This window comes from Peromyscus maniculatus, chromosome 1 (genome assembly GCF_049852395.1).
Source record: "Peromyscus maniculatus bairdii isolate BWxNUB_F1_BW_parent chromosome 1, HU_Pman_BW_mat_3.1, whole genome shotgun sequence".
Lineage (NCBI taxonomy): Eukaryota > Metazoa > Chordata > Mammalia > Rodentia > Cricetidae > Peromyscus > Peromyscus maniculatus.
The window spans coordinates 21,682,584-21,698,365 of NC_134852.1; the positions used below are offsets into that span (position 1 = coordinate 21,682,584).

Genomic DNA, 15,782 nt, shown 5'->3' on the forward strand with positions numbered 1-15,782 from the left:
ATTATTACTGCTCTTTCAGAAGACACAGGTTTGATTCCTTAAACCCACATGGTGGCTAATAACCATGTGTAACTCCAGTTCCAGGGGATCTGATACCCTTTTCTTATTTCTGAGAGTACCAGCCACACAAATATATACACTTAATTGCTTGCACTTGTTCCCACATTATTATTTTTTATAATTATCCATTAATATTTTTTTTTTAGTTTGAAAGTTTTTTTTATTTTATTTTACAATACAATTCAGTTCTACATATCAGCCACGGATTCCCTTGTTCTCCCCCCTCTTGCCCCTCTCCCCTTCCCCCCAGCCCACACCCCATTCCCACCTCCTCCAGGGCAAAGCCTCCCCTGAGAACTGAGATCAAGCTGGTAGACTCAGTCCAGGCAGGTCCAGTCCCCTCCTCCCAGGCCAAGCCAAGTGTCCCTGCATAAGCCCCAGGTTTCAAACAGCCAACTCATGCAATGAGCACAGGACCGGGTCCCACTGCCTGGATGCCTCCCAAACAGATCAAGCCAATCAACTGTCTCACCCATTCAGAGGGCCTGATCCAGTTGGGGGGCCCTCGGCCATTGGTTCATAGTTCATGTGTTTCCATTCGTTTGGGTATTTGTCCCTGTGCTTTATCCAACCTTGATTTCAACAATTCTCACTCATTTAAACCCTCCTCTTTCTCGCTAATTAGACTCCAGGAGCTCCACCCAGAACCTAGCAGTGGATCACTGCATCCAGACCCTTCAGTCATTGGATGGGGTTTCTTTCTAGCATGACAATTAGGGTGTTTGGCCATTCCATCACCAGAGTAGGTCAGTTCGGGCTGTCTCTCAACTATTGCCAGCAGTCTATTGTGGGGGTATCTTTGTGGATTTCTGTGGGCCTCTCTAGCATTTTGCTTCTTCCTATTCTCATGTGGTCTTCATTTACCATGGCTTCCTATTCCTTGTTCTCCCTCTCTGTCCTTGATCCAGCTGGGATCTCCCGCTCCCACAGGCTCTCTTTCCTTCAACCCTCGCCAAAAACAAATATTTTTTTCTTCTTTTTTAAAAATTTATTTTATTTTATTTTACAATACCATTCAGTTCTACATATCAGCCACGGGTTCCCCTATTCTCCCCCCTCCTACCCCCTCCCCTTTCCCCCAGCTCACCCCACGTTCCCACCTCCTCCAGGGCAAATAAATATTTTAAAGTAGTAAAAACATATGAAAGACAAAGAACAGTGGCCCTCACGTATGGAAACATCTGAAACTCACCAGTCTCTACACTAAACTAAAAAGTTGGAACAGAAATACAAGATAAATTTAAAAATGCAGTGACATCAGTTAATATCTTTTTCTTGCAATAGCTGGAGTTGGTTTCATTTCCTCATTATGTTGTATTATGGAAACTTTCTGCTGTTGGAATAGCTTCTTGTTTTCTTCATTTCTAACTTGTTAAACTAATTGCCCATATGAATCCACACAGTGGAGTTTGAACAGTGTGTCTGTTAGGTTGAACTGCTGTCTAGGTATCAGCAGGAATCAGTGCCCCCTGACAGTTTTCTAGCCCTCAGTTAAGATAATTTTTTAGAACACTTTCTACCCAACCAACTTCTGTCTTCTGTTTTTATCATATACCTGCTTAAGAGGTATTGCTGTCCCGGACCTCCCATCTGGAGAAGCGGTGAATACCTGGGCTCAGACGCAGAGAGCTCTGCCCCTAGATCACATCCCTGGCACCAGCTATTCCAGGGAAGACCTGCCCAACTTGACCCCAGGTTCTGGCCATCTGGAGGATCCCACCCACCCTCACCAGGAAAGTTCCCCTTCTCCAAGACATCCGGCAGACCCTGCAATCTCCACCCCCTGCACCTACGCCCATCTGGCCAGAGACCCCAGCCATTTCCTGAGACTTAGAGACAAGCTCCCAGCTCCCATCCTGTCCCAGACTCCCATCTGGACAAGAGAGAGAGGCTTCCTGAATCTGTCAGCTCTGTCTGGACCAAGAGTGCTGATAAGACCAAGAACGAATCCACACGGAGATGGGCAGACATCGAGGCAGAAGTACATACAACAAAATGAAGAGCAATACAGCATCACCAGAACCTAGTCCTCCTCCAACAGCTAGACCTGAACATCACAAAATGGAGGAAGCAGAAGAAAGCAACCTTATGAATATCTTCACGAAGAGGGTAGAGGCTTATATAGAAGAAATCAAAAATGAAATTGAGGAAAAAACAAACAAAAAATGGGAAGAACACTATAAAAAAAACTAGAGGAAAGGACAAATAAAGCAGAAGAAAACAATAAAGCCCTGGAAGAAAATTATGAAAAAGCAATGAAACCAATGAAGGAAACAGTCCAAGTCCTGAAAAAGGAAATAGAAAAACGAAGAAGACACAAACAGAGGGAATGCTGGAAATAGAAAATCTAAGTAAACAAACAGGAACTTCAGATGCAAGTATAACTAACAGAGAGGATCTCTGGCATGGAAGATACGGTAGAAGAAATAGATTCATCAGTCAACTAAAGCCAACAAAGTCGTGACCCAAAATGTCCAAGAAATTTTGGACACCATGAAAAGACCAAACCTATGAATAATAGGGATAGAGGAAGGAGAAGAATACCAACTCAAAGGCACAGAAAATATGTTCAACAAGATCACAGAAGAAAACTTTCCTAACTTAAAGAAGGAAATGCCTATGAAGATAAAAGAAGTCTATAGAACACCAACAGACTAGACCCCCCAAAAGTCCCCTCACCACACAATAATTAAACAACTAAATGTACAGAATAAAGAAAGAATATTAAGAGCAGCAAAGGAAAAAGGCCAAGTGACTTATAAAGGCAAACTCATCAGAATAACACCTGATTTATCAATGGAGACTTTGAAAGCCAGAAGGACTTGGACAGATGTAATGCAGACACTAAGAGACCATGGATGCCAGCCTAGACTAATATACCCAGCAAAACTTTCAACCATCATAAATGGAGTGAAAAAGACATTCTAAGACAAAGCCAGATTTAAAAAATACTTATCCACAAACCCAGCCCTATAGAAAGCACTAGAAGGAAAATTCCAACCTAAGGAAGTCAGATACACCCATGGAAACACAGGCAATACATAAAGCCACAGCAGTAAACCCCAAAGAAGAGAAGTACACACACACTACCATCAAAAAATAACAGGAATGAGCAATCACTGGTCATTAATATCCCTTAACATCAATGATTAATTCACCTATAAAAAGACACAGACTTACAGAATGGATATGAAAGCAGGACCCATTTTTCTGCTGCATACAAGAAACACACCTCAAATTCAAAGATAGACACCATGTAAGAATAAAAGGCTGGGAAAACACTTTCCAATCAAATGTTCTTAAGGAGCAAGCTGGTATAGCCATCCTAATATCCATCAAAATAGACTTCAAACTAAAATCAGTCAAAAGCGATCAAGAAGGGCATTACATACTCATCACATGAAAGATCCACCAAAATGAAGTTTCAATTCTGAACATTTATGCCCCAACTACAAGGGTACTCACATATATAAAAGAAACATTACTAAAGTTTAAACCACATATAAAACTCCACACATTAATAGTGGGAGTCTTCAACACCCCACTTTCATCACTGGACAGATCTGCCAAATCAAAACTTAACAGAGAAATAAAGGACTTAACTGATGTTATGACTCAAATGGACTTACTCGATATCTACAGAACATTCCTTTCTAAGAAAAAAGAATTAACCTTCTTCTCGGTAATTCCAACTTATTTATTTTTTGCCTGAATGTCACAGACTAAAAATTACTTGCAGATTTGTGTAGTGTTCAGTTTTATATTTCAGAAATTAGACGATAATTTTTAAGCTGGAATTGCATGATACAAGTTGGACAAAACTGACAATGTAGAGCAAATCCCTAATGAAAGCAGCAAATATTTGATGACTCAAGACTCCAAGATTCAGGGCTACAGAGATGATTCACAGGTCATGTGCACTGTACTACTCTTGCATAGAAAATGAGTTTAGTTCCTAAAACACAAGGCAGAGGGCTTCCAGCACATGTAACTGAAATTGATTGGAAACCAATGTACTGTTAAGGTCCCGAAAAGTACTATACACAGAAGTGTCCACACACACACACACACACACACACACACACACACACACACACACACACACACACAAATAAACCAATAAAAAATACAGAAAAAACAACCACCACTACTCCACTATTACCAGCACTAATACACTGCTATTATTACTACTAATAATTCATTTAAAAAACTCCACAATTCGGGCTGGAGAATTGGCTTAGTGGTTAAGAGCACTGGCTGTTCTTCTAGAGGTCCTAAGTTCAATTCCAAGCATCCACATGGTGGCTCACAACCATCTGTTATGGGATCTGATTCTCTGTTCCTGTGTGCATGAAGACAGGTCACTCATATACATAAAATAAATAAATATTTAAAAAAAACTTCACAATTCATTAACAAGATTTATTCTATGACAACATCCAACCATTCACATGTACAACAGCAGGAAATTAAATCCCACTGTCTATACATGATTCAAATGTTTTCAGAATTTATTCCCATGGAAACAGCCCTGGAGGGAAACCAGCCATTTTCTCTTGGAATACTTTACCAAAGGTTTCAGCTTGGGCTACTGTAAAGTGATTCTTCCAGTCCCCAACTATGCCTAGAAAATATGAAGAAGACACAAAAATGGGTTAATTACGATCTTAAACCTGCTCTCATTCTTTCCTTGACATGCTATCACCATGTGCTTGACAAGGACCACACATTTAATAACTACCACTGACTCGGTGGAGAACACTTCTTATGCCCTGAAAAAATATGCAAACAGTTTTCTACCTCTGTAGAAATAATGTCAACCTTCTCCTATACCAACATATCAACTGCACAATCTAACAGTATCAATATTGGATCTATATTTTTATATGTCCAGATTATCCCTGCTGCTTACTACATGTGATTCCATCACACCATCCAATGCAACAGAGTTTCTTAATGTGGTGGTATTTGTTTGTGATCTAAAAAAAACCTTGCTTGAAAATCAGAGTATTAAGCTAAGCCACAAGTTAACCACAGAGGCTAGGCAGTGGTGGTACACACCTTTAATCCCAGAACTCATGAGGCAGAGGCAGAGGATCTCTGTTGAGTTCAAGGCCCTCCTGGGGTACACAAAATTGATCCAGTTTCAAGGAGAAACAGAGCTAGGCAGTGGGGGCACACACCTTTGTTCTCAGCACTTGGGTTCTCATGCCTTTAATTCCAGCACTAGTCAGGGGGAGACAGGAAGTGATATGGCTGGGTGGAGAGAGTAAGATAAGGCAGAAGGAGACAGTAGAAGGGAGTCTCAGCTGGCAATTTTCTAGTGGCTAGCTTCTCTGTTTCTCTGATGTTTCAGCTTTCATCTTGATATCTGTGTCTGGGTTTTTATTAATAATACCAATTAGACTTCATGCTATATCTTATCTCAACTATCCAAACAGACTTCAATTGTTATTTCTACATTTTAGTGTTTAAATTAAAAGTTCTGCAAAGTATGCAAGCAACTTTTAAAAGATCTTTTAAAATTAATTTTAGTTATGTGTGAATAAGTGCATATGAATGCACGTGCCTGCTGTGGTTGAAGACATCAGATCCCATGGAGCTGGAGATACACCCTGTGGTGAGCTACTTGTCAGTCATCTTGATGCTTCCATCAGATAAAGTGGACACAGCTACTGCCAGCTGAGGACATCCCAGGATTTCTATGTTCAGTTAGTATGGTGTTTCATGATGCATAGAAATCTACATGATTTCACCCCCAGTCCTTTTTACCATACCTTGGTTTTCATCACTCCATTTCAGTATGTCTTTAGATTTGGCCTCAGAGATCTCAAGTTGTCCAACTGCTTACATTGCATTTTGTGTTCCCTTAACCTGGAGTGCTGATGTCTTCCATATTCACTTCTTGTTATTTTGTTATTTTGTTTCCTTATTTATGTGACTGTAACTATCTCTTCCTATCTTCCCTCCATGTAGAATTATGCAGCCCCAATCCTTGCTGTATTTTCTTTCGTGGCAGTGACACTTTGATGAATTTCCTTTTTGTAAAGATTCCTGAAATATGTATCTAATGTATTTGAAAAAATAAAAGGTTTCTGATATTACCAAAGGCTTCTTTTATCAAAGCATATCAGATGTACAGAACATATTCAGTATGGAATTGCTGAAAGCATACATGAATGTGTGAGGAAAATATTGGCCTTGTTTCCACTTTGCTGATGAGGAAAAATTAGTCTTTTAGATGTTACTCAGCATGGTAGTGATGTATATATCTTCTAAACCAAAAAGACTGACAATAAAAGTCATGTTTCTTCTTACCACATTACATTCTTTGTGTATCACAAAAGTTAACTTTAAATCCCCAATGGTATACACTAAATAAAATATAAAGAATTCATAATAAAAGGCAATTCTTAATACCCCATATTCACATAATGTATCATTACTTGATATGACTGTAAGAGTGTCACCTGTTAAGATTAGAACCCATCAGCATCCATTACTACTCTCAGCTTTGTTATTATCTTCATCATTGGAACAAGTTTTGTTATTGTTTTCCACAACACACCTGGCTCCATGAGCTAGACTGCATGCTGAGCTACTGGAATCTCAGCAAATTCAATATGGTTGTCCACTGGATGAATCAGTCCAGATGTGAGAAACATGCCTTTTGAGAGACACACATGAAGTTCTAAGTCCAACTACGTCAAAATCCTGTACACATTGTAAGCATATATTTCACTTCATTTATTCTTGCTGGTGACGGCATATAAGATGCCAGGCATGCTGCCAGCAGAGATTGGAGATGAGGGACCTGAGATTGTGGACCATCAACCCTCTGTATGTTCCCCTCTGAACCTTCTGCTTAGCATGCCTTTAGAGGGCCAAGACAGAAGTACCTATGTGTCCCAAGGCCATGCTTTATGGCATGCACATGTCATGTTCTTCATATAATTACTTCTTGTAATGCTAGTCTTTTTCTTTTATCTGATATTCATGTTCTGTGTCCTCAGGTCAATGGTGATTTCTGTGATACAGGAAAGGAATGAAGTAAATGTCAAGGAAAATTATACAGAGATGATCACCCAGGCTGGGATTAAAGCAACTATGCAGGTCATGGGAAAGAACCTGCAGACGGGAAAGCTTTTCAGGCTTGGATAAACTGTACCAAATGTGTGGTCACCTCTAGCACATGGTATGATGTGTATCAGCACACTGGACTCAAATTGGCCATGATGAGGCTATTCCAAGAGCATTGTGCAAAACTTGAGACCTAAGGGGTATTGGCTGAAGACTGTGGATGGAGTAACATATAGATGAGATGACAAATGGAAAGTGTGGAACCTTAGAATAGGAGGAAAATAGTGGCCTCCACCAAGAAAGAGAGATGGCAACTTTAATTCTGATATTTTGATTCCTCCTGAAGGAGTGTGGAGACAATGTGGCAGTGGTTAGAGGGATTGCTGCAAATTTATTGCATTCCTAAATTGAAAAGAGCTGCCAGGAAATGTGAGCTTCCTTTCAGGGAAGCTCTGATAATTGGATCAGGTCTTCTGCTGTGGGATGTTCTATATGGCAAATGTGTTGCTCTGAATGGTTAGTAAATAAAACACTGATTGGCCAGTAGTCAGGCAGTCAGGCAGGAGGAAGTATAGGCGGGACAAGGAGGAGAAGAATTCTGGGAAGTGGAAGGCTGAGTCAGAGACACTGCCAGCCGCCACCATGACAAGCCACATGTGAAGATGCCAGTAAGCCACGAGCCACGTGGCAAGGTATAGATTTATAGAAATGGGTTAATTTAAGCTATAAGAACAGTTAGCAAGAAGCCTGCCATGGCCATACAGTTTGTAAGCAATATAAGTCTCTGTGTTTACTTGGTTGTGTCTGAGCGGCTGTGGGACTGGCGGGTAAGAGAGATTTGTCCTGACTATGGACCAGGCAGGAAAACTCTAGCTACAGTCTTCCTTGGAATAGTTGGGATAAGAGGGACAAAAGTCGCTGACTTGCAGGAACAGATTTCTTGTATGAGGTCATTGTGGCCAACCAGTCATGGGGCTTGGAGTTTGCAGAGGGCTGAGGAGAAACTTAGGCAGCTGGAGGGGTCTTGAGGTCAGAGCAGGATGTATGAGAAGGAAATGGCTGTCTGGTATATTAACCACTGTTCTTATTTTTACCTTTTTTGCAAAATTCATATTGCTATCCTCTGGGTCAAGTGCTCAGAAGATTGTATAATCATTAGTAATAAAAATAGATTATGTTTACTTTGGTGTTAAGCCTGTGATAGTTTAGTAAAAGATGATGAAGAATATATTGGTGATTTTCTAAGAATAAATTTTGGAATCATGAGTATTCTCTGTATTGGGTGATTTTCCCCTTTCTTTCTGTTTCCCCTTGCTCATGAAAATAAAAGACTGAGGTTACCAAGGCAAAAAAAAGCTGTAGCAAAAGATACTTAGCAACTGCAGAAGCCTGAAGTGACCTGTCAGTTTGCTTGAGCACTGTCTTTGAGTTGTTACTATGCCTTCCAGGTATCCCATCCTTTGGACCCCTGAAAATTCTAAGGCTGGTCCCCTGCACATACTTTCTAAAAACCTCCTCAAATTCATTGTGTCAGAAGATAGGATATTTTTAATGAATGGTGGCTTAATTTTTATTGGAAAGTGACTTCCTTATAGTTCTGGAAGATGCAGAGCTCACAAAAGGTTGTTGTCTAGACATTCCTTGGCTTTTTTGGCATGTAGATAGTAGGCTTCTACCTAGGTCTTCTTTCCACTGTGTTTCAGATTAATGTCTTCTCAGACACCAATAAAAATGGATAATGGCTCAAGCACTCTTTTGAAGGAATATCCACTGTGTAGTAATGAGGGTCAAAACCTTTGAAGGTTTTCAGAAGATATTTCCTCCCATGTGTCTTGATTGTAACAATGTCTTTTTAAATTTCTGTCAGCTAAACAGTGGCTGAGTGAGGATGAACTTCTCACTGGCCTGCATTTTATGCACTATCTAAATATTGAATCATAATTGCTAAAATTGTTTGTGGAAAATTATTGCTTGGAGCTAAAACCAGATTAATCCCATCTAGGCAATTGATTGAATCTCCCAGGTAAAGAGTAACTCTTCAGAGTAGTTCTCCAGGGGCAAGAAAAGGTATTTATTATTCTGGTGTCATGAGAAAAGCAACTAAAGGACAGTGGAAATAGGTCTAAAGAATTTCCCCCACTTAAGGACAGTATAGCACTTAATACAACTTTTCATGCATTAAGATTTAAGGAATTATATATTTAATGGTAAGTAATGACATTAATTTTAGTATTAATCTTTGATCTGCTCATACCTTCAAGATTAAAAGGGGAACCAATCTGATGTAGAAGTTGAGAAGACCAACATTATCCTCGTGTATTTTATTCTTTCAAAAGTGTTTCCCAAAATATTGGTCTCAGCATCCTCTATAATGAAGTCATGAATCAGGGTGGGGATACAAATGAAGTTGGTCTCCCCTTCAATGGCTTACAATGAGTGAGAGTACAAGGAAAATAATTCCCCAGAGTAAAAGTTACTTTCAAAGGTGAAAGAAATGGATTTCGTATATAATTACTATGATAGTTAAATTATGAATGACTTATGGAGTCCAGTTTTTTTGACAGAAATTATATATATTCTTCCTACAGTATATGACACATGAAAAATAGTGTTTTGAAAGAGACTAAACTAAAACCCCACTGTGGTATCATCCTAGAAGAATCTACAGAGAAAAAAGGAAATGTCAGTTGTCCTCATGGAATTGTGTCTTAAATTCTATTGCATCTCTTCCAGTGTGTCTCTGATAAAAACTTTGACAGTTTACACAGACTTTTTCTGTTAAACAAGTCACTTCATTCCTTTTGCCATTTCATTAATGCCATTTATGTACACATACTCTTTTACCTCTACCAAATTCTGATTCATTACAGGAAATCCAAGAATGGGCAACTTCTCTTATGACATGAGACCTTTGGATCTAGTGCAGAGGACTGTCTCCACAGAGTCTGGCACACATAGGAAACTGAAGTTGTCAACATCAGTGGAATCTCTCACAGGCATCAGTCCTTAGTGTGTAGATGACCATATTCTTGAGGTGACATGTATGTGTGCTCAAATGTTAGCTCAAACTTCCTCTTATAAGAATACCAGGAGTACTGGGTTAAGTGCAATCCACTAACCACTTTACCTTAATTATCTCTATGTATATTCCTCATATCCTTACATTCTTTAAACCTGATCCTTACACTATAGGATGGAGGAGGACTGAAGCTTAAGGCTGAAGCATGTAAATAATTGGAATTTGACAATTTAACCCTCAACTCTCTGCTTCCTGCATATATACCCAAGTTCTTTACTCATCACAAAAGACCTGACATCTGATTCATTCTTTCTTCAACCCTGAGTCCCATCTAACCAATTATCCAATAATTAAGTGTGGGTGAGACTCCAGGTGTGATTTATTCTGGCAGTCGCTCCTCAACTTCAAAGCCATGAACCCCATCTGTAATTTGCTTTCAGTATAGAAAGGCAGCACAGACATAGAGAAGATGGATATCCCAATCCCAAGACCACCAATTCAGAACAAATTCAACAGATATGAGCCTGAAACAATCCAAATTTAGGTTGGATTTTAACACTGGATAAAAGTTCACTTAGTCCTTAGGAGTCTAAAATTGGCCTGCTAACATCTTTGCCATCAATTAATTGAAGTGGAATCTGTGGTTATCATTCTATATATATATCTTTGGTCCCATGCATTGAATATTTTATTTAGAGTCGAGGGCTATGATTCATGGAGTCTAACATAGCCTCATAGAAACAAATCTACTTTCTCATTTTACATTGAGGTTATTGGACAAAACCCTCTGAAATCCCAAGATTGCCTCCAAGAACAAATCACTTTTTTTGGAGTTCCTGACGCCCATGTCATTACCATTGAAAGATTCACCTGTAAGGTCTTTGAGAAACTAAGAGTGATGGGTAATGACTGATGACACATTCTCAACAATATTTTTAAAGTCCAATTGGAACAAAAATATGTTCTGACATATTTCGGAACTAAAAAGTCTCTTCACCTTTTCTCATGAGGACCGAAGGATTAGTATTCACATCTTGTGGCACGAGACTAAGATGAGACATTCTGTTTTCCTTCATGGCTTGTAATGAACTGTAGTTTATGACGAGATCTAGTTCATCTGGCTCCAATTTCTTTCCTAGGAAATCACAGATCTTCTCTACCGTTCTCCTTGTGTCCTAAAAGAAGAAGAAAGAATAATGAGGATAATGAACAGACAGCTCTGAGAGAATAGATGCAGAGCGGAGAACTACAGATGGGGGATGAAAAATGGACAGGAAGAAAGAAATGGCACCATGAAATGAGAAATCGTTGAATAGGGTTTATGAAAGAAATAGGCCATTTAGAGAAGCCAGACATCACACACAGCATTTGCTCATTTATCTCATGTGGCTGATGTCAGGGCCCAAAAAGACAGAGTGTAGGATTTATTATAGAAAGGAGAGGATATTAGAGAAAAAGTCTCATGTAACTGAGGCTGTCCTCAAACTTATTTTGTAGAGAATGAAGACCTGAAACATCTGGTCATCCTGCCTCCATCTATGAAGTGCTGTGTTAACACATGTGTGATAACACACCCACTAAATGAACTGGGATACTTTTTCTTGAGACAGGATCTTGATATGGAGGGAGCCCTGTCTGGTGTGATGGAAGCTGCTATGGAAACCAGACTGATTGCAAAGTCAGACCTCAGAGATACATCTCCCTGGCTTTGCCTCCAATGCGTTGGCATTACCGATGTGCACCATCATATCCAACCTGCCCTGAGATGTTTAAAGATACTTATAGAAATATTTCTAGAGAGTGATCAATGGGAATGAAGGCAATACCCACAAACAGTTTGATAGAAGCTCATGTTTACAGCAGATAACACTATTTCCTATGGGTAGCTGAGAATAATACAGTTTCACAAAACTTTTGCAAAAACTGTTCTTAATAACCTTTACTTGAGGAGTACAACTTGGAGATTTTATTTTGTTTTGAGTTAGGATCTCATGCTGTAACTCAGATGGGCATCAAAGTCACAGTCTTTCTGCCTCAGATACTCATATTCTGGAAATAAAACTGCACTGCCACAACTGGGTCAATCCTAGTCATGTAAAGGTAGAACTTTGGAATGATGAAGACTTTGTTTGGAGTCCAATCTCCTATTCTGGGTTTATAAAGATATTATTGTCTCAAAACTTTTAATATATATTTTATCACAGATTCAGTTAATATTTAATGTGAAAGTAAACAACCATGATAGTAACTGAAAATAATGCATTAAATAGTTGGAAAGAAGACTTATAGGAAACTGCACTAGCATGCAGCAGAGGAGGGTAATGAAGCTTCCTAGGGAAAACTGAATTGTATGATGGGAAATTAAAAGGTTTTACAAAAGGCGAATGAGTCTGATGGGTGGTTTTGCTTCATACATGGAAACTTTTTCCTCTCTGGAAGACAAAATTAAGAGATCAAATTATTTTTGAGTGATTCAATTTTCCTGATTTTGATGGTAGTAAATATATTTCATTAAAAATTATTTTTCTGATTCCTGCCAGGGAAGGAGGTAAGCTGATGACAGATTTTCTCCTTTTCCTCTGGCCCTCCAGATCCAATCCTCTATTCTTTTTTTTTTTTTTTTTTTTTGGTTTTTCGAGACAGGGTTTCTCTGTGTAGCTTTGCGCCTTTCCTGGAACTCACTTGGTAGCCCAGGCTGGCCTCGAACTCACAAAGATCCACCTGCCTCTGCCTCCCGAGTGCTGGGATTAAAGGCGTGCGCCACCACCGCCCGGCCCAATCCTCTATTCTTATGGCCAGTCCTGCCACAGAAAATCTGTGGCAACTTCCCCATCTAGAGTGGATCACACAGATCTTATCCTCCAAACCTCACCCCTTCAACTCATTCACTATCTCAACCTCATCTCCAACAGGCCCTACATGGGAAGCCACAGACCATGCTGGCCAGGGAAGAGGTAAGATTACTGCAGATTGTATCTCACCCTCCATTCCTTTGAGTCCAATCCCCCAGTTTTATCCCCAGCTTTGCATTGGAGTACCTGTAGCCACCGCCATAGCTAGTGGATCGCTTTTCTTTTTTTTTTTTATTTTCAAGACAGGGTTACTCTGTAGTTTTGGTGCCTGTCCTGGCTATGCTCTGTAGACCAGGCTGGCCTCGAACTCACTGAGATCTACCTGGCTCTGCCTCTCGAGTGCTGGGATTAAAGGCATTCGCCGCCGCCGCCGCCGCCGCCGCCGCCGCCGCCAGCACCACCTGGCAGCTAGTGGATCTTAAAGACCCCCTAATAACTCTACTACAGCTCATTGCTTTGTCTCTCACCTTACCTCAATCTAGCATTTCCTGGGAACCCAGAGGCTAAGCTGGGCAGGGAAGGACATAGGCCAAACGCAGATCTTCTCCCCCTGATTTGGTCCCCCAAGTTCAGTCTCCTAGTCTCATCCCCTTCTCTGTGTAGAACACCTGCTGTGGCCTCTTTCACACAAAAGCCCTTGTCTCAAGTGGATAAAACATATTTTAACCTCCTAAGTTCCTTTTTAGAAGAGCTGGTAGAAGAACAGTTAAATGCTCAGCATATTGAACAGTCAACCAGCCCTTCTAAAGCCTGGAATTCTCCTGTATTTGTTATTAAAAAGAAATCTGGTAAATGGAGAATGGTAACAGACCTTAGAGCAATTAACAAAGTAATTCAGCCAATGGGCTCTCTACAATCTGGAATTCCTTTGCCTACTCTGTTACCAATAGGATGGCCTTTAACAACAGAGAAACTCCAGGCTTTACTTCTCCGTACTTATTGTTTTGGCCTGGCCTCCAAATCCAGAACTCACTTCCTAAGATCTCACAGGTTACTCTATCCAGGAAAGCAAGTAGACTTACTGCAGATCTTCAACTCTACCTCCATTATTCCATGTCCAGTCTTTCAGTTTCACCCAAAGCTTTATATCCATCCTTCTGCTGTGGCCTATCTTCAGTTAGTGTTCCCATTCCCAGGTGACAATCTATGCAATTCTCCTGGAAAACTGTTTTCTTCCCCTCTGTGGACCTTGTTATCACCCCCACCTAGGCCACTCCCAGTCCTACATGTCAGCTTTTGTATCTAGAAACACATTTTACATGAAACTCACAGTGGGCACACAGTCAGAACAGGCACAAGCCACACCAGCTTGAATAGAATTCAGCTGCTCAGGTGCATGCCACTCCAATCAGAAGAACAGAGACACCCCTCCTGCACCAAAGACCAAACTAATCAAAAGAAGGCCAACTCCCAACTTGGACTAAGACTTCTAACTAAAACAGAGGCTATGCCAGCCAACAAAAATTCAGGGCATAAAGACAAGAAAACCAGAGAGGAAACAGAAACAAAGGAACAAAACATCAATCCAACAAAGACAAACTCATAATTCAGAGATGGGAGCTAATCATCCCAACCACAGACACCTAAATGCCAATATAAAAATGCAATCAACAAAAACCAGGTCAATATGGCACCACCAGAGTCCAGATATTCTACCACTGTTAAACCTGAATACTTCAACACAACTGAAGCACAAAGAGTTGGTATGTAAAAGGAAATAAATTTCTTAAATTAAAAAAAAATATAAAAAAGAAAAGAACCTTAAAACAACTTTATGAAGATGATAGATGTCTGTAAGGAGGAAGTGAAACATTCCAATAAAGAAATCAAGAATAAGATAACCAAACATTAGAGCAAATTGATAAATTCATTAAAGAATGCCAAGAAAGCCAAGAAAAAAATCAAGTGAAGGAAAGTATTCATGATGTGAAAATTAGAATAAAAACAATAAAGGAAACACAAACTGAGGGAATATAGTACATGGAAAATCAGGATTAGGAAACAGGAACTACAGATGCATACATCGACAGAATAAAAGAGATGGATAAAAGAATATCAGGCATTTAAGATACAATAGAAAAAATAGATTCATTGGTCAAAGAAATTGTTAAATCTAAAAATCTCACAACACAACATCCAGGAAATCTTGGACACAGTGAAAAACCAAACCCAATAATAATAATAGCAATAGAAGAAGGAGAAACATCTCATCACAAAAATCAAGAAAACACATTTTATAAAATCACAGAAGAAATTTCCTTATCCTAACAAAATACATGCAAATAAAGGTACAAGAAGCACCGGGCGGTGGTGGCGCACGCCTTTAATCCCAGCACTCGGGAGGCAGAGCCAGGTGGATCTCTGTGAGTTCGAGGCCAGCCTGGACTACCAGGTGAGTTCCAGGAAAGGCACAAAGCTACACAGAGAAACCCTGTCTCGAAAAACCAAAAAAAAAAAAAATAAATAAAGGTACAAGAAGCTTACAAAGCACCAAGAAGATGGGATCAGAAAACAAAGTCCCATGTCACATGTTAATCAAAACACTAAATATACAGAAGAAAGAATGATTATTCAAATCTACACAGGAAAATAACCAAGTAATATATAAAGGCAGACCTATTAGAATTACACCAGACTTCTCAATAGAGACTCTAAAAGCCATAAGGGCTTGGACAGATGTGCTTCAGACTTTAAGAGACCAAAGATGTCAGCTCAGACTACTATAACAAGCAAAATTTTCAATCATTGTAGATGGAGAAAACAAGATATTT

The 15,782-nt window shown here is 39.7% G+C and overlaps 1 protein-coding gene across 2 annotated transcripts in view; it reads right to left on the minus strand.

The window, feature by feature from the left end:
- Window positions 1-4,468: 4,468 nt before the first annotated feature.
- LOC102909135 (sulfotransferase 2A1-like) overlaps window positions 4,469-15,782 on the minus strand; it is a 46,596-nt gene continuing 35,282 nt past the window's right edge. Inside the window, exons 5-7 of one of the 2 annotated variants that reach the window (XM_076571632.1) lie at window positions 11,157-11,334; window positions 5,244-5,316; window positions 4,469-4,684 (exon numbers count right to left, since the gene is read on the minus strand). In XM_076571632.1, the coding sequence (XP_076427747.1) occupies window positions 5,291-5,316; window positions 11,157-11,334 (204 nt within the window). In that variant the 3' untranslated portion in view covers window positions 4,469-4,684; window positions 5,244-5,290. The remainder of the gene's footprint in view (window positions 4,685-5,243; window positions 5,317-11,156; window positions 11,335-15,782) is intronic. The other variant, XM_076571628.1, reaches the window with a different exon arrangement.